Source organism: Buteo buteo, chromosome 1, assembly GCF_964188355.1.
Source record: "Buteo buteo chromosome 1, bButBut1.hap1.1, whole genome shotgun sequence".
NCBI classification, from domain to species: domain Eukaryota; kingdom Metazoa; phylum Chordata; class Aves; order Accipitriformes; family Accipitridae; genus Buteo; species Buteo buteo.
Genome location: NC_134171.1, coordinates 61,439,730 through 61,461,546, shown reverse-complemented (window position 1 = coordinate 61,461,546; position 21,817 = coordinate 61,439,730). Strand labels below are relative to the sequence as shown.

Here is a 21,817-nt window from a genome sequence, read left to right as displayed (position 1 = left end):
TGAGAACCTGAAAAACAAAACAGAAAATGACATTTTTAAATATATACACATATGCACACTTTCATGAGTCACCCAGAAAAAAAATCAAAAAAAAGACTTAAGTAAGAATGTATGCTTCAAGTGTGCTTTTTAAAGTTGAATGTCCCTTGAAGACTGTCAGTGAATTTCCAAGCAATTAGGCAACATTTATCAGTCTATAAAAATTATAAAAACAGTCTGATTTTAAAAAGCCTGAAGATACTGAACTATTGCATCTGATCAGTGTGAACTGTCCACATGCATTTTTATACTATATAGCACTACAGTGTACAGAATTCAGCTCCATGGATTACCCTCCCATGGGCCTTTTTCTACCAGTGATGAATGCATCTGAGAAAAGTGGAAATACATTTTTCTCAGTGTTATCATCCATTCAAGATGTTACATAGCTAAAAAAAAAGAAAAAAAAATCCCATCCAGTCGTACAGCTGCCAAGCAACTGCCTGCAGAGGCATATATTACTTCATGTGGTACACAATCTCTTTATTTATTGTACTCCAACCAAAATTACTCAAGCCATTAATGCCTGTCTAACTTCTTGTGCATCACTCTGATAAGAACTTCATATTACTTACCTCTTTCTCCTGCTAAATGAAAGGCATGCTGACCGCATAGGCACATCTTACCTTGTATCTCAAGAAGGATATCGCTATCATCCTTGCATGGTTTCCAGTGGCCACTTAGTCTTGTATCTGCTGCATAAATATGGACCGCGACTTCCCACTGCCATCACTGGGGTGCTGCTCATTTTAAAGCTGCTGGAGCTAGCTGCATTCTCTTTTGTTTATTCTGAGACTATGGCCTTTAAAGGCTGGATGTGACATTTAAAAGGGCCATTAAATGCCATATCCTCTCTCAACCATGAATCTTGTCTAACACAGCAGTATATTACAATCTTAGTGATCTAATTCTCAAGATCATCTCTTTACTGACAAGACCTAGGATGGTCACTATGATAAAGCTCTGGGAACTCAAACAACATCTCAGTCACTGACCCAAAAATAAATCTGATGCTCTCTGCTTCATCTTTTCCTCAGTAAGGCATGTCAAATCATCTACTACAACTATATACTAAATGACCTGGGCAAAGGGATTTTCAGAAAATTGTGGAGGAAAAAAAGCAGTTTTGCAAGACAGTGCATTGTTAAAAGAATGAAAATCAAAATGATTATACTTTCATGCACAAGATAATCTTGCTTTCTCAACACCCTGGGAAAAAATTTATGTTTAAAGCCAAAATTTCTAGAGCCCAAACAGAAACATGAGCAGCAGCTGTGAAGACATCCAGAGGAAAAAGTGGGAAGATCAAATCTACCTGAGGCATCAGGCCATACCTTGCATTCATCTGCATAAGAGACTATTCACCAACTTAATCAGAAATAACTTCCATACAAGTAGGACAAGAATTTGATCCACTAAGGGAAGGGGAAATGTAATATATCCCTCCAGGTATTGAATTAGCCAAAGCAATGAATGAAAGAGAAGACCACTTGGACCTATGGTCAGCTGCAGATGAACACAGAAAAAATTTACTCTAATTTTGGAAGAGATCCTATCTATGGTCTTGTATTGTTCAGCAGTCCTCATCAGGAAGGACTCAGACGTACACTAGGATTCAATCCCTTACCCTGTATTCCTGCACAGAGCACTAAAAAGTAGTCAAGAAACATGGGGGAGAAGTGGAGGACACAAATAAACTATGTCAACTTTATGGCTCAACCTCGACTCCAGTGAAGTGCCGTGCCACCAGACCCTGGTGACTTTTGGTCTCTTCCCAGCCCTGCTGCTGAACTGTTGGGTGACCTCGGGAAAAATCACTTCAGTCTCTCTTCCAGCCTGTAAAACATGCAGGAGGGACATTCATGTCCCTCACAAAGCACCACGAGGTTCACAGTTAACATGTTCCGCTGAAGCGCGTACAACCTCATCTTTGGCAGTAGCTTTAGGCCTATGGCTGAAACAATCTCTGCCCCGAGATCCTCCTTGTCCATCCCATCCCAAACACATTTAATTAAAAAGCTCTAAGCGCTGAACTGCTAATGACGATCTTTTATTGAAAATCTTCTTCCCTTGGCAAGTTGTTCCTGTCTTATCCCTAGCCACGACTTCCAGTCTTGCTTACTTCTGCAAGAAGCTGCTTCTACCTATACTTTCTTTGATGGGCTGACAAGAGAACAGGTTTAATCCCCAACAATTTTTTCATTTAAGGCTGCAGAGCCCTGTGCCTGTGACATGTGGCTGGCGTTATTGCATAGTCAAGCCTTTTTCCAGCGGCTCCCAGGAGTCCAGGTCTCTCTCCTCCGATGCTGGCATGCAGAAATACCCTGCGCAACAGAGCTCAAACAGAGATGAACACTACTCCCTCCTGGCCCTCACCAAATTTTTTTCTTTTATGTGTATATATAAAACAGGCAGTGGTGCATACTGCAGCCAGAAACAGGGAAACCTCTGGAAATGCATAAATATCAGGGACCCACAATGTTATTGTAGCAGGGCTATGGGAAACATCTGGTGCCTCTCCAAGTGCTCTCCTACCACTTGACAGAGCAACCACTCGGATGATGGGAACGTCTCTCTGACAGGCTCTTAAGTCTCCTAAACTAGATTAATCTACATGCAGCACACAGCAAAGTTACAGATACTTCCTAATGGTCTGAAGTGCCAGCTCCCATGATAAATATACGCATCCTACGTGCAATTATGCCTGTTTCTTAATAGCATTAAGATGGCTGCAAGATACTAATTGCCAAATAAGAACTTTGCAATTATACTCCATCAAACCTTACTCCTGACATAGCTACTTTTAAATAAACAAGGATTTTGGTTTCAACATCACTAAAGAAAAGGGAGCTTTTTCCTTTGATCCGTTTTAACTTTCCAAGTGTGATCATGGAATTACAGAAAAGCAAAAATTCCCATTCGCCAAAGTACTGCCAGGGCTTCACTGCAGCCATTTCACTGCTATTAAGAAACATTGTTAGCGCTTTTATTAATCAGTGGGAGGAATGATATTATCTGAAATGAAAGCAATCTCACTAGCTAATTCCTGCTATTCTCCAGCCACAATTTCAGTGTTTGTCATGAACTGTTTGCAGACTTACATTTAATTAACAATACTGCAAGATCCAAGGTATTCCCCATGCCTAACGCCAATGTCATTAGACAAAACACATCTCTTACCTGCATCACCTGCAGAGATACTGGCAAACAGCTTACACAAGTAAAGAGTACAGAAAAGCTTCTTTCCAAGGCATGTGAGAGGGACGTAATGAGAGAGTTGTGTCAAAGCCACTCAGACATGGAGGTACCATCCTTGCAGTGAAGTAAATGGCAAAGTCCCTGGTTGACTACAGTGGGAAGAGAATTAAGCCAGTGCTGAGCAATTTATACATCTCCCCTTTCAGTGTTACCTCCTGACATTAAAATAAACAGACATCATGGTCATCTGGGTCAGAAGCCAGTTAGGTGAGATTATAACAAGGATAACGTGAACCTAACCCAAACCATTCTATGATTCTAAGTGTGGGAACCTGCAGCATTAAACATAATGTGAAAGGATGCACTAATGATAGCAGTATTTTTCCACTGTTCACATGAGCACAGAGACAAATGTTGCGATCTGTCTCTGTCTGCCTTTTCTGGAGTGCTGTTTTATGACACAGTTAATGATTTGGCAAAAAAAAAAAAGTAATAGCCTTGTACCGCAGCAATTGCAAATGATCTTTGCCTTCCATCTTAGAAGATGAGTAACGGAGGCCTGTGTTTGACCCCTTTATGAGCATTTTACTTGTGATGGGGGGGGAAGTTGGAATAAACACCTAAAAATAGAAGTGCGCAAATGATGCCATGATGTACGGCTACCTTGTTTACCATTATCCATAGCCATAGATTTATCACTGTGATCTTAACACATGCTGTACATCTTCTCTTTCCTCTTTTTCCCCCCTTCCTTTCTAATTGGAACTCAGTCTGTGAAATTTAATTAAAGCTCTCATAAATACTGCCAGCGAGTGCACCTTTTTTCTTCCAAGTAACTACTAACATCTTCGAGAAGACCTCATCAACCCCTGATAGCATATAGACTAATGTATCTTCTCACACACCCTGCTCAGGACAGGGAAGTCAATCTTCCCACCTTCCACATAATTTAAGTCACCCACATTATGTGCTTTTCCTTTGCCACTCCCTCCCCTTCTCCGACCCATGTATCACCCTGTCATCAGCTCCTTTCCTTTTATCTGATTTATTCTGTTTCTAATCACTGAACAAAATCCAGTGCTTTTGAGAAGAGCTGGAGCAGTCCTAGGCACAGCTCAGCACCAGGTTTCTTTTTTCTTGCCTCCTCCCATGTTATATTAAAAGACAGCATTTTTAACTCTCCTTTAAAAGGGATTATTTCCTGCAATCTATAGAGTTTATTCATGCCTGCGAGTGGAAAAAAAATACCTTCTTCCATTCAGGGTAAATGACTGAGACATTAACAATGAAATTCAATGGTACTTCAAAGACTCCTTTGGGCCCTAAAGGTTATGTAGGGCTGCCCGGGGACTGAACGAAGCCCAGTTAACCCAACAGGTGGCTTCATTTGGTCTGTGAAAAATACCCGCTGCTTCTCTTGGAGAGGAAAACGCTCCTGGATTCAGCCAAATGGCAGCTATAAAAAAGTCTGACTCGAGGCATCTCTCAAGTTTTCAAGCATCCACCTGGCAAAGGCAGAAGGTGGCTGCTGTGCGTGCTGGAGCACTGCTCCAAATGTGGCACCGAATCTCTCCTGCTATGGAAAAGGGCACAGACCTTCCACAGTCAAATGGTTTAGGAGCCACGTGCGTGCCCCATCCCCAGAAGTACATCATTACTTCTATGAGGCAGAGTAGCTGGAGCCAGAGACACAGAGGCAGGAGACCTGAGAGCCCCATACTTCAGATATTTCCATATTCTCCTGTCAAACCACCGGTGCAGCCCCTCTGGCACCTGCCTGGGTCTCAGCCACGGGGACCGGGAAGCAGAAGGCTGGATTAACCCAGACCACAGCATCCCACTGGAGGACAGCCTGACACAGCCCTGTGCGGCCCTGGACCACAGCATCCCAGTGGAGGACAGCCTGACACAGCCCTGTGCAGTGATGCCCCTGGCTAGGAGGCAGCCAGTCTCATGATTCAGGTTCAAAAGTTGAGAGAGGTAGAGAAACCAGGAGGGGCCGCTGAAATCTTTGCTAAATTCTCGAGAGGATAAACAAAGTGTCAGTGCCTTTAGCACTTCATTACTGTTATCCCTTGATTTTGTTAAGTGCTTTTTTTGGACCCTCATCAGTGAATAATTGCCAAGCCACCCTAAATACTATTACTGCCAAAGGCCAACTAAAACACAGTGTATTTACTGAAGAGGTAGCAATTGCTCTCCTGCTGGATAGAAAGTAAAAAGGATTGGGATTTTAGTTACATTTAATCGCCTGGGCATTGGAATTTGCATCCGCTTGGAATGATCACTGTCACATTATTAATGGCTCCGTTTTTAGCAAACAAAGCACAGTTCACCAACCAAACGTATTGCAGGCAATACCTTGCATTCAGCTGGGCTTGGATCAAAAATTGTCTTTCCTGACTGATGGTGTAAAAGAGGGAAGAAGGGAACTGTCACTATTGCAATTAAGATTTGGGAGCAAACAGACCCCACGCCACACTTTTCCCCAAGCTATTCAGCATACTTTAGCTCACTAAACATTTTGGATAAATATACTGTTGACTGACATTTCTATTTTTCTTGCTGCTGTGAAATTGAAATCACAGCAATACTGAAAGCAATTAAGAAAAACAAAACAAAACAAAACAAACCCAAACCAAAAAAAAAACAAAAACCCCCAAAACTCAACAACCCACCTGTCAGCCCTTCTTCAGTGGACTCTGACCAGCCTCTCTTATCTGCTTTTAAAGTCAGTGTGGCAAACAGGTTAGGAAACATCTCCAGCGCAGCTCAGGGCTCCAGCCCTATGGGAAGGGCTCAGCAGGGGCAGAGGAGCAGCAAGAGTGCCAGCCCTGGCGTGTGCCCTCAAGCCGGTCACACTGCAACTCCATGCCTCAGTTTCCCCATCAACAAACCAGATGCCTGAAAGACCTCCCTGATGAAAGGCAGCGCCTAAGTTGTAGGCAATGAAATAGTGATTTACTGACATTAGGCACCCCTTCCAATGATGCTGTATCCATCAGGTCTGGACACAAGAAAGCTGAGCCAACTTGCATTTATTTACTGCATTCATTTGCATAACAACCATGTATTTCCCTTCCGTATTTTGTCCTAAATGAAGAACCGGACACTGTACAAGCTGAATTTAAAATAGCAGTCATCATTCGTTGACTAATATCAGAAGATATAGGAACAGTGTGAGGCCACGACAGATGCACAATTATTCTTTGAGCACAAGCAATACTTATCAACTGCCTGACTACTTTATGGCGAGTTGTTTTGTTTTATAGAGATGTTCTGCAGGGCTTGCAAATAGCACTTGAAGCCCTGCAAGGCTATCTGACTCTGGCATAAGTCCCCTTCAAAGCCTCAGCCAACATGTAGTGGAGGGTTTGGTGCATCACCTCTGTGGAAAGCCCAGGGCATTTTGTCCTTCACGCACACCCAGCTTTGCTAGTTGCTGTCTGCAATTTTGGAAAAGGCGGAGATGGGTCTGTGCCCTCATGTGCATCCTTGCCCAGTCATCCTCCACCTCCTTTCCATCTCCTTGCAGGGACCCAAGTCGCTCCTGGTACAAAGAGACGTACAATAAATTAAATAACTCGGTCATTTCTGCAGCGATAGTCTTCCAGTTTACTGAACTGGGTGAGAGCACCTCTCTGTGGAAACTGTCTTTGCATGGCCAGGCATTTAGAGGCTCACACCATAAGTCTCCAGCAAGGTCAGCAAGCGATTTCACGCTCTTGGTGTCACTCCTCAGGAGAACAAGGCAGAAGCACGGAGCTGCATGGTTTAATGATCCAAGGCAGGAACCCATCATGGGGAAGGCAGAGCCCTGGAGATGACAGGATAACGGTGCGGTGCAGATCAGTCCCCTGTAATAAGCCACACTAATGCTGAGTTGTGTGAAAGACAACTCAGGAGATAGCACGATTAGTAATCTTCTTGGCTGAGCACCACCTTCTCTTCTTGGATTGAGGCAGATTGCAGAAAGTTGGGAAGAAGCTACGAAAGAATTGCACACAGGGTCCCATAAGCCCTTGCAAACCAAAGAAGGGAGGGCAAGCCCAGTTTTCTGCTTTTAACTGATTCAACATTGCTTCCTTTCATTTCATTTAGGGGCACAGAATAAAGATGCCCAAATTTTGCACAGCAGGATGCAGAAGCATGATGGGCAATTGCGATGTGTATTCCCAGGAAGGCAGCAATTGGGTGCTGGTGCCTTCCACTGGCATTTTCCACCTAATTCTGCAAATTTGCTTTTGAGGCATCTTCGTCTCTCTCTGCCAAAGGTCCTGCAGAGCTAAAGGGTTGGGAGAAAAGGGCCCCTTCTACCACTTGACTTTCTCACCACCCCTGGCCAAAACCCACAGGGAGGATTTTGCCAAATGCATAACAGAGTTTGCAAATTTTTCCATCAATTTCCACAGAGCAGCACTCTCTCCAAGGCTTGCCCAAGCCAAAGCACTTACAGGATCAGGCCGGCATGCTTGGCATCTCTCGGCAAAGAGCAATACATCGCCTCAGCTTGCTGCATTGCAGCAGGAAAACCCTCACCCAGTGCCACCATAGCCAGTGGGTGTCCTGCATTGATTCATATAGGGCCTTTTGATCAGACCCCGTATTCTTAAAAATTATCAAGCCTGAAGAAGCAGAAAAATAAATAAATAATTAACACTTTCTTTCTGGTGATTTCTATTGTACTGACCTAGCCAGAAATCCCATTAGTTACTTGCTTTGACCAGGACTGTTCTACCAGGACCAGGAGATGCAGAAAGCATTCTGCCATACCAGCAAATAAGCACATCTGAAGTGCTTTTTAATTAAAGCCTTCCAACTCTTGAGCTTTTTGTAGTATTTGCATGTAGCTGAACTTTGGCCCAGCTGCAGTGGAAGAAATACAGTTTATTGCTGGGCTGTCTGTCACCTTGGCGCTGCTCTTGGCTAGCCAGGTAGACTTCTCCAGCGCTCCCGCCGCTCTGCAGCGAAGAGAGGAGGGGCAGTAAGCTGGGATAAAGCACTAGCCAGCCCTGTTATTGCTATTACATTAACTCTTTGCAAGAAATACAAGTGCCAGAAGTAGCATTTCAGATGTCTTTCAAGGAATGAGCATGGGGTTTGCTGTTGAAGTGCACTATAATAGCAAGCACAGTAGAAGATGTGGAAAAACCTTCCAAGCCTCCCTGAAACACACCTCTCCAATAACAAGCAATCCACGGAAGAAAAGCATTTCAGCCTGACATTGTAAAATACTAATTGGAAGCCTGTAATTCATGCACTATGTGAGCTGGACTTCAGTTTGGATACAGCAAAATCCTTTCCAAGATGCAGAAGCCAGCCTGCTCCGTGTGTGCAGACACCAGGTGAATCAGCAACCAAGGGGAAAAAATCTGGCCAAATGAACAAATAAATAGACAAATTACAAACTGTGTATTAAGGAGAGATTGGGCTCAAGGCAAAAGAAAGCAGGCAGGAGGAAAATAGGGCCAGAAAACTGTCGGGCGGCCTTGCAGCACAGAGAGCCACCCTCTTTGAACACAGGACCAGCTAGCATGCAATTTGGTATGAGGGCAGCAAGAGCAAAAGGCATCTGAACCACGTGAGCTTTACAAAGCTGTCACAGATAACCACATAAAACAAGGATGGGTAACCTCCATCTTCTGCCCGGCATGTGTCCTGCATGTTTGTACACACACACAAATGCATACACACTGCCATGTGCGTACTTACACCTTCATGCTCATTCAAATTCATGTTATCAGCACGTTAAGTTGCATGGGAAAGGACAAATGCCCTGTGAAGTCGCTATACCCTAAGCGGTGTTTCTATAGAACAGCTCACTCAATGCACAATTACTGAAATGCAAACGTTTCAAACTACTCTGGCTCCTCCACCGTTATATTTAACTTTTGAGGGAGACTACTACAAAGAACTTACTTGGTATGGTAAAGAAACAGCAGCCAGAGAGCAAGCGGGACGTTTATTAAATGCCTACAAGTCCTCTGCTCTTTCTTGAACAGCACTGGAAGTATGTTTACATTCTTTTTTGGTTATTTTTGAGTCCTGGTGTCTTAAGAGCACTTTCAGAACTATCATCTCTACAGAGTGTTAAAAATCTAAAGCTACTTTTAATGCTAAAATCAGAGAAATAACATATCAGACAAAGGAATTATCAGCTTGCAGACTGAGACTACAGAGCTGAATAGGATTTTATTAGCAGCAAAATTCAGAAGCTGCATTCACAGGAAAAAAATAATCTATACATTGATGTCATCTGGGCAGTGAAGCCATTTTAGATGCTTTACTTTTGCTCTCTGCCAAGTACTGTGCTCAGCACAATACAAAAAGAACTCCTTGGCCCCAAAGACTGTGGTTTAAGGCGATTAGAATTAGATTAATGTAAGATTACTTGGCAATCCTTTAAAAATATGCCAGCAAAATGGGAAATAAAATTTTAAAACAGCACTATCACTCTTGCAATGTAACATCAGTGGTGCTCTGCAAAAACACAAGTTTCTTACAGCTCTGACCTTGTGAAGCTCTTACCACACACAGCCTGCTCTGTGCTTTTTGGAAAATGTCAGTATTTGCTCCTCATACACCTCTGAAAATCTGGACTTGGGCTGCTCAGTCTCTGCTACTTTAGCCCAAGCCTGAGTCTATGCTGCTGGTGGTGATCCCAGCAGCTCTGGGATATTATAGAGGAATCAGTGTCAGTCCTGCTGGCTGCAGCACCTCAAGCGGGGTATTTTGGGCAGCTCTTGCTCCCTTGTACCCAGCTTCATGGATGGCACCATCCGGGTGCAGTCCATGGATAAATTTTCCCCAGGTGTAACCTGGCATTTTTTTTTTGTAGCTCATGCAACTGCGTCACAAGCAGCATGCTTTGAAGGAGACTAATCACTTTACCATAAAGATATTTGTCTCACTGCCACTGGGAGACGGTAAAACCTGCACCCTACTGCACAACATGCAATAGATGTCATTGGTTGAATCTCATCACGAGAATTTCAGCACCTTTCACTTTCCCTTTTTTAGGAGTATGGATGGGGATGACTATTTCTTACTATTTTTATTTTCATCTATACATAAGACGTTTTAATTTCATGTCAAGATTGAAAGGTTTGTCTGTAGATGCAGGAAAATGCTTTTTATTTCATCTTTTAATCTCCTCATATATCAAAAACAGGGCTGTCTCAGACACTTCAAGAATAAAAAAGACCTCTAACTAAAAGCTGTATTGTAATTTGGGGGATTTTTTTTTTTCATATTCCAAAGAATTATTTCAATATTCAAGCATGTATTTCTAATACTCCAAGTATAACAAAAAGACTTTTAACAAACTATGAAAAAGTAGCAATTACCAACTGGGGAGTTATAAATAAAACTGTAAAATATTCAGCTGATCCATAATTCATTTGGTAGCAGACACCCAGCCATCTGGGCTGGGGTGAACTCACGACTCTGGAATAGGATGGTGGATGAAGATTTTGCATTCAGAATAAATGCGGCCATCACAATAAAAAAAGTCAAACAATAAACCTTTTGTGCAACAGTGGTCTTCAACTTTGCTCTGCCAGTGTGTTTGTTTTTTAACTACCTACGATCGCATTCTCTGATTACATGTGACCATGCTTCAAAAATAAAGCAAAATATGTCTTGAAGCTGATTACCAGCATATGCACAGGACTTCACAAATGAAATTATTCTCTCTTCCTCCCTGAACACTCACTAGCAGCTCAATACTCATTTTTGCATCTCTCTGGACACGAAAGGTGTTCACAGCCAGCAGAAGGATCCTGCTGCAAGGGGCAGCCATGCTGTCACACACTACAGTCCCAGGTGCGCCGCAGTTTAAATGGAGACCATGGTCTTCGAGGCAGTACTAGTTTACCTGTGCTTATTAAAATATCCCTGTATTCGCCCATCCTGGGATGGACGATTACACTTTGCTTTTAAGACTACGTCATTCTAGGTTAAATGCTGCAATACCTGTGTTAATACTCTGGAAGCTAGTGCGGCATCTCTAAATGACAGTGCTTTCCAAATAGATGGGCAATTGTAAGCCTTAAACCCTCTATTTATGCCACTAATAACTCCTCTCTGACCAATGTGAATCTAAAGCACAGCTTAAACTATCAGACATACCGAATTCATATAGAATGGCCTGCAGCTGCTAAAATTTTCTTGGGAGTTCATAAAATGATTAGACAAATTCATGGGAGAAAAATCCATTAAGGGCTATAAAGCACAAAAAGGTTGTCCCCAGAGGTTGGAGAGCGCTCTAAGGAAGCATTGGTACATGTCTGCTTCGTGCTCCTACCCTTTCTATGGTATCTGCTACTGACCACTGCTGGGAAGATGATGCAGCCCAATGGATCGAGTACTGTTAAAATGGACGTTCACAGGCAAGCCCTGCTCACCACCCTGGCTGCAGAAAGGGAGTTTTCCAAAAATAAGCATCTGCTTGAGCTTTTGCAGGCCCTGGGTCAGCAGTTCTGGTTGAAAAGTAGAACTGCAAAACCAGTCTTGCTTCTCATGTGAGATGCATCCAACATGCTGCATCTACTGGAACACCCTCTTTGAAATGTTTTGTTATTCCTAAAGAAAATAAGCAAGCTGCCCCCCTCCCCAAGCCAAACCAAACAAGCCTTGTGAGACTTGAAAGTTGCAAGAATCAGATCCTGAACATCACAGGACTTAAACCTGTCCATCCCCAAAGGCAATCTCTGAAACATGCTTCCCAGCACAGCCATCTTCTTGCCTCATTTTCTGGTGTTTTCTTCCCAGACTGTGCCAGGGCTGCAGTCTATCGGTTTCAAGAGCATGCAGCTGCTGACATAAGATTGCAACAAGCTCTGTGTTGCAGGTTTCCCTTTCCAAATCACCCCTGCCTGCTTTTCAAAGACTAATACATCCCAAGTGCTAAGGAAAACACCTCCCTTGCTCCCCCCGCACTGCAGCATCCCAGCCTGCACAATCAGAGCGTGGATCATGGCTCTTAGCACACCTCCCTGCTCCAAGAGCTTTCCAGCTGCTCCAAGCATCTAGTGGGTTTTTTTGATCAAGCAAGAATCTAGCCATGCCTCCCAGGCAGCAGTACGGGTTGCCAGGTCCTGTCCTCCAACACCTTTGCTTAAATAGCGTTGCTGCACCACAGGATGCAACTTGTATCTCTGGTTTGGCCTCGGGCATGCAGACTCCTTGAGGCATTAGACATGTTAACTCCTCCTCTGTTAGCAAGCAGCAAGTCAGGATCTTTCTTCCCCTTCTCCCCCAAAAGGGTCAAAAATATCACACAGGTCACAGAAAGGGATTGAACGCTAGCTTCTGACTTTTCAAACAGAAAACAGGCAGGGGTCTTATCTGAAAACACACACAGAGAAGGTCTTTAAGCGTAAAGGAGTCCGTGGCATTTGGGATGCCAGCAGGAGAACCACCCCACTCTTATACCCCCTACCTCCAGGCCAGCTCCATGCCTGAAGCCATGCCCAGCATGAGAGATGCTGGAAACGAAAAGCAAAGAAAATTGCTTGACTGTTTAGGCTGGCTTAAAGTGAATACTCTTGGCAGGTTTTAAGCCTAGAAAGATTTTAAACATTGCATCTTCCCAGCGTGCTCCTACAATGATACAACGGGCACTCAGGCAACCATGAATCACAACTGCTTGCTCCCTACGGACCCATTACGAGACACACGTCTCTGACCGAGACGTCATGGTAGGTGCTTTCTGTATACAGGGCAGATAAGATGAAAGACCTCAAGGGAGATGCACATCTCTGTCTAGAGTGACAGCGTTACTTAATCATCCAGCTTGGTGAAATTGCTAAGAAAAAAAAAAACATCACACAGTTGTCACTTGAAAAGCAAACTTCAATATTAGCGGCACATGCGGACTGCTCTTTGGAAACCGCCTAAATAGGTGGCAGTTTCAAAAATATGAAAACTCGAGCAAAACCATGAGCAAGAAAAGGATGGCTAACTCAATCCCATCATTGCCACTTATGAATTATTCACTGGGCTCCAGCCCACGTGCATGAGGCACACTTTTTAATGTGCTGTGAGAGTGCATTACAGATGGCTCCCTGCCATCTGTGCTGGGAAGTCCCTTGGGCACGTGTTTTGCAGCAATCCCATAGGTGAGAACCATGCTTTGGCCAACCCACGTGCCTGCGAAGGCAGTAAGGTCCTCTGCCTGCGTGCAGCAGATCTAGGGTAGTCACGACGGAGGCCAGCACACTTTCCGCCTCCCCTGCCTTGTGGCATTGCTCACCCTTTCTAGATACATGTTTTCCAGCAGAAAACATGTACAAAATCCCACAGAAACAACAGAGGTTTGCAGATTGCAAGAGGGTGACAGGGGAACTAATCCTGTAACCGAAGCCTAAGGTCACTGTGTACCATGTGGACCGGTACCATCCCAAGTACCATCAGGTCCCCAGGGACTGGGGGAGCAGAAACACGCTGGGGTCACCAGCTGAGATTAGCTGATCTGCCTGCCTCGTCTTGTGCACAAAACATTACTGTTTCCTTGCTGTATTTCCGAATCTGATTTCAAAAGTTCAGAGGAAAATTACATCAGTCTGAAAATGCCAGATTGATTGCTGGTGCCAATTCTTTTTCTCATTATTTTAAATTGGGGAGAGACGAAGGGAGACAAATTATTTTGGAGACAAACACTTTTTTTCCAGGAAGCAATGCCTTTGAGAGCCCAAACCAGAGGTAGTTTCTGCTGCGAAAAGCTCCCATGCACAGAAGAGGTGGTACACGCTCAGCACCCCACTGCCTGTGCATTCTCTGCAGTCCTGAAATTAGCATGGTCTTTTCGGGATGGACAAAAGCCAAACCAACCAAACAGACCCTGGCATTTCTCTGCAGTGCTGGGTTAGTGAATACCTGCCAGTGGGACTCCAACAGCCAGACCTATCCCACAGCATGGAATTTTTTCATTTTTTGCAGCCAGCAGTTCTTGTAGCAGGATTTCTCCTACTGCTCCAGTTGGCCTTGTGTCACTACCTTTAGTGACTCGACTTCATTACACCAGCCTTCATGAAAATATAATCATACCATCAGAAAACCTGTGCGAGGGAGAGGATGAGGCCCCAGAGCTGCATCTCTTGGTGGTAATTTCAGAGAGAAGATGAGTGGGCTGAGAATTCCTGAAGCCCCATGTGCCCTGAGTGGGCTGAGACTCCCTGAAGCCCCATATGCCCTGCCTGCTCTTATTTGAGAGAGGATAGCTGAAGGTGAGGCTTTTTCAGATATATCCAGCATCTTTGGGCATGGCCAGGCATGGACCACTCCACCTGCACAGCTCCATTACTTGCCTCAAAGGACATTTTTCAGAGGCACCTTAAGAAAACAGATATCTACTTGCCATGCTTGGCAGGTAGTCTGATTTGCGAAGTCCCCCTCTACAGCCGCTTTATTTCTGGCACGGACAAACTGATGAACACACCCCTGGGAGTGCTGAAACAGCACATAACTGGGAAGCACGTTTGGTGCTACAGCTCCAGCAGACAGGCCTGGTTCTCCTCCTGAACAAGTGGTGGGACCGGCCAGAGACAAGAAAATACAGTCACCACTCCATGCTTTGGACAGAGGTTTGATTCAAACTCCTGCTGAATCAAACACGAGAGCATACAGATGCAACTTAAACACCACACAGTGAACTAAACACTCATGGCTTGATCCATTAGTATCTCCCTTGATTGCGGCTTCACCAGGGTAAATAGCAAGACTGAACCAGAAGCTACATTTACCCACTTGTCCTTAGCATGAGCCATGTTCGTCGGAAGCCTACCATTTCCTGTAACGGACCTTTCAATACAAGACTGGAGATGATAACTGTGCAAGGGAGTTATTCTTGGCTTGATGCACAGGAAGGCAGCTATGAGGATAAATCCTGCTGCAACTATGGGGAGTCTGGGACATAACCCACAAACCAGGACCATTTCCTCACAGTCTGCACTGATCAGCAATGTATCATCTCCTCTCGTGCAGCTACATTTACTGAGGTTTATGTGGATTTAACTCCACACATCAGGGAAAATCCAATGCCAGTGATGAAATACTAATGCAAACCCACTAACAGGAAAATATACTTTTTCCAACAACAGAGTTACTGGCAGCAGCCTTCACAACGGGAAAACAGTAAACAGCATTAGGACCGTGACACCCACTGATCTGCATTGAACAGGTGCCTTCAACAGGTGTCATACTGACATCCACTGATGTTTCGCCAGAAGATTTCCTGCCACATCCATCAGAAGCAACCCCGGCGTGCCTTTATTTCCTCTCCTTGAGCTATATCCCAACGATTTGTCCAACACTTCAACAATCCACTCTAATTACCAGGACAGGTATCTGATGAAGTGCAATGCCATCGCACTCTCTTGCTGCTGGCTGCCAAGCCCACGCATGTACACCTGGGTAGCAGGAATGAGATGCAGCCCTGCTCCAGCTAGCATTTTTCTGCTCCACAGTGAGGATCTGCCAATCTCCATCTAGCTGTTATGCTGCATACTGCACCAGGTTTCCTGGCTAAGCCTTATCTGTAAGGAGAAGGCAAGGGGTGGCTCCAGTGATCTGGCAGCACAGTCCTCACGGTCCCAAATGCCACCGGTTCACATTCCTGGAAGGGCTCTGCAGCAGAGAAGTGCCACTGGGGAGGCCTGAATTAAATGGCAGGAAGCAAGCCAGGTAGGCAAAGGGAGAGACCCTAAAACACAGAGCATGAGGGTCAAGAAAAGAAGGATAGAAAGGTCTCCAGGGATTACAGAAGCCACGTGATGTGCCTGGTGTGTTGATGTGCATGGAAGGAGATGTAATCATGTTTTGCCTCCCATCACACCTCCAAATGACAGGGGACAATGGCAACACCCTGCTTGCATTCAAGGTGACAGCTATTTTCAACCGCTGGGCAAAGGAGGGGCAGGCAGATCTGAGCCCTGGACAAAGGAACAAACCAGTCTACATGATCTCTGCCTGTACAATGCAAACCCAAGAAGGAGACAATACGCATTGACATCTCAGCCCTACCTTGCTGGAGAAACAGTGACAGCATACCATATCTCACCAGCCTGAGCCCAGTCACTTTAGCATCACAGTGCAGAAGAGGGATTAAATTTCCCAAAGACACTCAAAACAATTTTCTTAGGGTAACAGTCTGCAAAGTTAGGACTTTTTAACCATTGGCATTTGGAATCGAAATGAACTCTTAGAAACTTCCCTTTCCCAACAGGAGAGGCAACTGTTTTCTTTCGGGTTTAGTGGGTGGATACACCAAAATGCAAAGAAGTGGAGGGATCTCCAAGTAGCTTAGTATAAAAGGAAAAAGCCACAAATCCTAAAAGTGCGTCCTGCTGGAAGGAAACATGCTGAAGACTGCAGTAATTATAACCTATGAGACACAACCACCCCCACACACATATTTGAAGAGGCCACAGTCCAGCCCTCCATGCTGGGGACTTCCACCCATTTCAAAGGGAGGTCTGCACCGGGTCTGACTGGCTCGGGCTCCCACCCCAGACATTTCCCCAGGTTGAAGATCCACTTACCTGCCTGGTTTGTGGTTACATTTACAGACACAAACTGCCGGGTTCCGCGGTTCTGGTCGGACACTCCATTCACTGCCTCAATTTCAAAGGTATAGTTTGTATGAGCAAGCAGATCCACCATCATGACAGAGGTATTTTTCAGGCCGGTTTGCTGGGGGAGGTACCTGACATGACCGCCACACGCCTCACACAGACCTGAGTGTGAGTTGCACTTCTTGCATGCAATATAATAAGACACATCTTTCCTTCCACCAGTATCAGCAGGGGGAATCCATTCCAGAAAGACACTAGTCTCGTTAACATTTGAGATGGCACTCCGAGGAGCAGAGGGGGGTCCTGGTTTATAAAGTGAGAAAAACACATGGTAAAAACAGTATTATCAGTTATCCTGCTCTCTACTACTCTCTAGGCTGAAAAGAGATGTCCCGTTGCTCACGTGCCAGAAAATACACAAGGGACCATTTGCAGCAGCACCCGAAGACCTGGGAAAATTGGGATTTGTTTTGAGCACTCCCATCTCACCTCAAGGGTCTGTGCTGGGATGCAGCCACCTGCGCAGGAGGACAAGACAGGGGGCTGGCTCAAACCCAACAGGAGGAGCACTCCACCCCAGGGCATTGCCTCTGGTGCTGTCCTTGCTCTTCCTGTGAAGGGAGCTGCAAATCTTTGCTCTGTCCAAGTCACTGTCAGCTTCACCAGGGGCAAGATCCCCCCTCCTCACCCCACGGCCCCTATCTTACTAGCCCTAGGTCCTAAAAAACAGACATGCACTGGGGTATTCATGCCACTTAGGTACTCAACTCAGACACCGAAACTTTCCTCTGCATGCACCCGCCTCTTCCCATCAGCTATTTGGCAACAGTGAAGCCTAAGCTTGGGCATCCAAATCACACCTAAGTGAGATGCTCAATGTAGCCCAAAGCAGATGGTGATCTACACGGGCCACTGGAAACACAGTCGTATCTGGCTACTCAACGGCAGCCTTCTTGGTCCCTGCCAAGCTCTAGCACGGTTGGTTAGCCACACCACGCTTGCTTATTTTGCCAAGCCTCCCCGCTCAGGATGCCAGCGTGGTGCTGGCAAGGCTATCCAAGGAGGAAGAGCTGCTGCAGAGGTACCACAGCTCCTGCAAGATGTGAACTGGTTTCCTTCATCCTGCTGGAAAAGGCCATGGCTAGGCAAGCAAAGCCCACCTGGAGACACCTTCAAGACTGCTTACTTGCAGAAGGTGCTGCAAGCTTTTTTTTTTTTTTTCTCTAACAGGCTTGTGTTGGAGATGAAGGGCAAGCTGCAGATACACCCTGAAGACAATGTGAAAGGACAAGCAGGAATCTCATGCAAGAGATCCACATGTTATATACTCAGGGAATGCTAATGAACGAGGAAGAAAGGAGAAATATATCAAAGCAAGCCGGGATGGATTTTAGTCACGGCATCACCAGAAGCTATAGAGCAAAGACTGGGATGTTTCTAAGGGAGGTAGAGGAGGGAAGGGAACACACTCCCCTTCAGTTTGAATGAAGCTGTCAAAACCCATGAGCAGTTCCTTGAAAAAAAGCCCGACAAGTAGCTTCACCAGCTAGAAATCCATATGAATTTAACAGCCTGTCTTAGGCTGTCATCTTCTCATTTTGTTGTGATAATTAAACTCGATTCGTTATTTAAAACAGGCAGTGTTGCAAAAATGAAATTATCTTATAAACCAGAAGCATTTTCCTCTATTTCCCTTCCCTATTCCCCTTTTTAAGTCTATAAAATTGGCAACACTGATAAAACAGTCACGATTTCGAGTCAAGCTGTTCTGATTCAATGAGAAACCCGCTGCCAGAAGAAATAAATAATCCTGATTTTTTTTTTTTCTTCGGGGCGGGGGGGAGTGTGAAGAAGTTGAAGACAAAAGCTAAGTTAGTTTAGGAAAGGCAGATCAGCTTTGTTTTGTTCTGTGATCACTTCAGATCACTTCGAAGCATGCCACTTGCAACATGTGCTGTGGGAACCAGCACTATTTAGCTAATGACACCAAGGTACAGTCCAAGTCAGGACTATTTTCTGCACTGTCATACTCATACTGATATAATGGAAACTATGAAATTCATCACTGGAGCTGTGTGGAGTTATATGTATCTTGCACTCAGGGTTTTTTTAATATGTTTTTTAACGGTTAAATTGCCCTATTTTTTCTTCCACTGGATGAATGCCCTTTTACTGCTACCAGCACTCTAGGAAAAAATAAAGAAGTCAGGCACAAGAAACACTTACTGGACAATGTGTCTTTAACAGGGGATAAATTATTACTTTTGTAAAGTCACCAGAGGTTTTTACTTGCTTTGTACAGAAGAGTCAGCTGCTCTTCTTGAAGGCTTAAAAACATCAACTTCAGTGGAAGTGCTTTGAAGCTAGTGGGACTTCATAACCGATTAAATTAGCACTCTCACAGGGGCTCAGAGAAAGGTCTTTAGTAGTCTACAGATATCTAACAAGATCTACTTGAAGAATCCTGAAACCGCACTTGGGTAAAACTTTGATAAATCACAGCTGCAAGAAAAAAACAGTGTTATACCTTTGGAAGAGGGGGGCCCTAGGTCTGCTAAGAAGGTCTGTTTTCATTTCCAACCTCCTTTTGTCAAGGACAAAGATATTAGTTTACTTTTTTTCTTTATATATATATATATTTATTTATTTATTTATTTAATTGGCTACTTTATACCCTAAGGAGGTAAGATTCACCCCTTCTGCACCACAATTTACTGACCAGAGGCAAATACTTTCTGAACACAAAGATATTGGTATTTTTCTTGACAGAGAGCAAACCTGTTGTTTGCTGATGCACATATTTTAAAATATAACCTGAGAGAGAAACTACCTTCAAGATACAAATATATATATCTACACACTCAGAATATAGTGAACTGTAAACTTTTTATGAATAGAATACTACACTAAATACTATAAAATCTTCAGTTTGTCCCACGTGTCATACTATTAAAAATATTTCCCCAGTATGCTCTGAACAGCAATAGGGTTACTTGACAGAGATTGGAGGTGAAAAAAAAGGGTGTAACTATGTTTTGGATTTAAAGAGATATTGTGCTAGGAACTGAAGCTAGGATTACTTAGTTTAGAAGAAACTAAGTGCAATTACTTCCTGAAAGATAAATAATAATATTAAGAGAATTCTCAAATGCCCATCAGGACCAAACATTTGTTTTGTATGAGGGCAATAATTATTTCAGACTGCATCACAGCACAATTAATTTCAAAATTACCAAACATTACTTACAAAACATGCTTAAAGAACTGGAAAAATTAAATAAAAATGTATTTATATTTTTTCCCCCACTGTACTTAACTGAACAGTTGGCAGTGGTGTAGCAGTTTTCTTTAGTGATGCTGGTGGTGGTGGGGCGACTGATACAGCTTGGGACTGAAAAACATTCACTTTAAATTAGGAAAATGTGATTTTATAGCTATACCAACCGGCAAGGGGACTTTGCAAGTGTAGAGCTAAAAATGGACATTGATGTATTCTCTAAAATTAACTAGATTTCAAGTTGAGGGAATCCTAAGACTATTATTATCTTCCACGGTAATAAATAATAGAAACATACCAAAAACTTGCAGTATCTTCCCACCAGTCCTGACTCAAGTCTGCCTTGCTTGTGTTTCAGTTCACGATGAGATGTTCCCTTCCAGACCTAATTGGACTAGTTTAAACTGTTAGTGTCGCTACGTACTCTTTACTGTCCCTGCCAAAATTTACTACCCCTGCAGCTGAGCTGGGGTAGCACATGGGCCCTCCTTATCACCTTCAGCAGAAATACAGCTGGATTAGGACAAAATCCCAAGAAAGGATGAATAGGGCAAGCAACGGTGACTAAAACACAGGGAGAAGGCTCAGATGACCCACTCTGCTTTTGGGCTAGTAAGTATGAATGCCAGCAGAAATGCTGCACCATGCTCAACTGATGCACTAGGGTTTGCAGCGGGCAACAGAAGCTGAGCAGTGCCTTGGTCAGCATTAAACCTCTCATCTACCCGAGAAGTACTCAGTACCCTGCCAAGCCATATCCTAATACAGCTTCAGGCACCATGCCTGCACTTTAAACTAGGTTATAGTAAGCTTTCAAAACAAAAAAACCCTGAAACAAAACCACCCAAACATTAAACCCCCAAAGAAACTTAAAAAACCCCAAACAAACAAACAAACCAACAAAAAACAAACAAACCCCCAAAACACAAACAAACCAACCCCCCCAAAAACAAATATGCATAAAACCCCCAAACAAACATAAAAAGAAAATCCCATGGTATTCGCAGAATCAGAAATTACAGCCTTTACCTTCAAGATTCAAATTGCACCAGAAACCTGGGTGAGACAGGCACTCAAATTTCATTTCTTTTTAACATGACCTGGTCACCAAGCTTGCTTGTGCCTCTCCGAAAATCCTGCCCTATGCTCAAGTCACAGGTATGCATAAACCTTTTTTTCCTTGGGGATGGCAGCTCCTTCCCTGTGCTAATTCACCAGCAGGACACACTGGATTTGTACCCCTCCATCCTGAGACGGGACACGGAACACCACCACTGAGGACAGGCAGGAGGCACTGTGGACACCGGCAGTCTGGCATAACGCTGTATCAGTCCCTGGCTTTGGTTCTGCCTGCACAGAAAAGCCAATTTTATGTGCATTTCCAGAGCTCAGAGTACTCCTTTCCTTTCCCATTTCCCAATACCATGCTGGACCTCAACGTCTCTCGTTTATCTATGTTTTTTAAGTCAGGCCGAGGGGCAAAATGGACATCAAGAAGCCCTGGTATCAAAGTTTTTTATGCTGTAACCCACCCACCCCCTGCTACTGCTCCAAAAGACACCAGCATATCTATTTAATAAACTGAGAAGTGCTTGCGTGACTCTCCCCCCCAGACCACTTTGATCCGACAGCACCAGCTACTGCCACACTGCCTAAGGCTGTCTTCTCCTTCCCTACAGAACACCTTCCAACAGCCACGTGCTTCATGCTCCTTCGGCTCGTGAAAAGT

General features: G+C 44.2%; 1 protein-coding gene across 8 annotated transcripts in view; it reads right to left on the bottom strand.

The window, feature by feature from the left end:
• Positions 1-21,817, bottom strand: part of EPHA5 (EPH receptor A5) — a 200,034-nt gene that overhangs the window by 66,441 nt on the left and 111,776 nt on the right. For 5 of the 8 annotated variants that reach the window (XM_075033393.1, XM_075033403.1, XM_075033412.1 and 2 more), the window contains exon 5: positions 16,779-17,114. The exons of the other annotated variants lie outside the window; for them this stretch is intronic. In XM_075033393.1, coding sequence (XP_074889494.1) covers positions 16,779-17,114 — 336 coding nt within the window. The remainder of the gene's footprint in view (positions 1-16,778; positions 17,115-21,817) is intronic. 8 annotated transcript variants of the gene reach the window in all.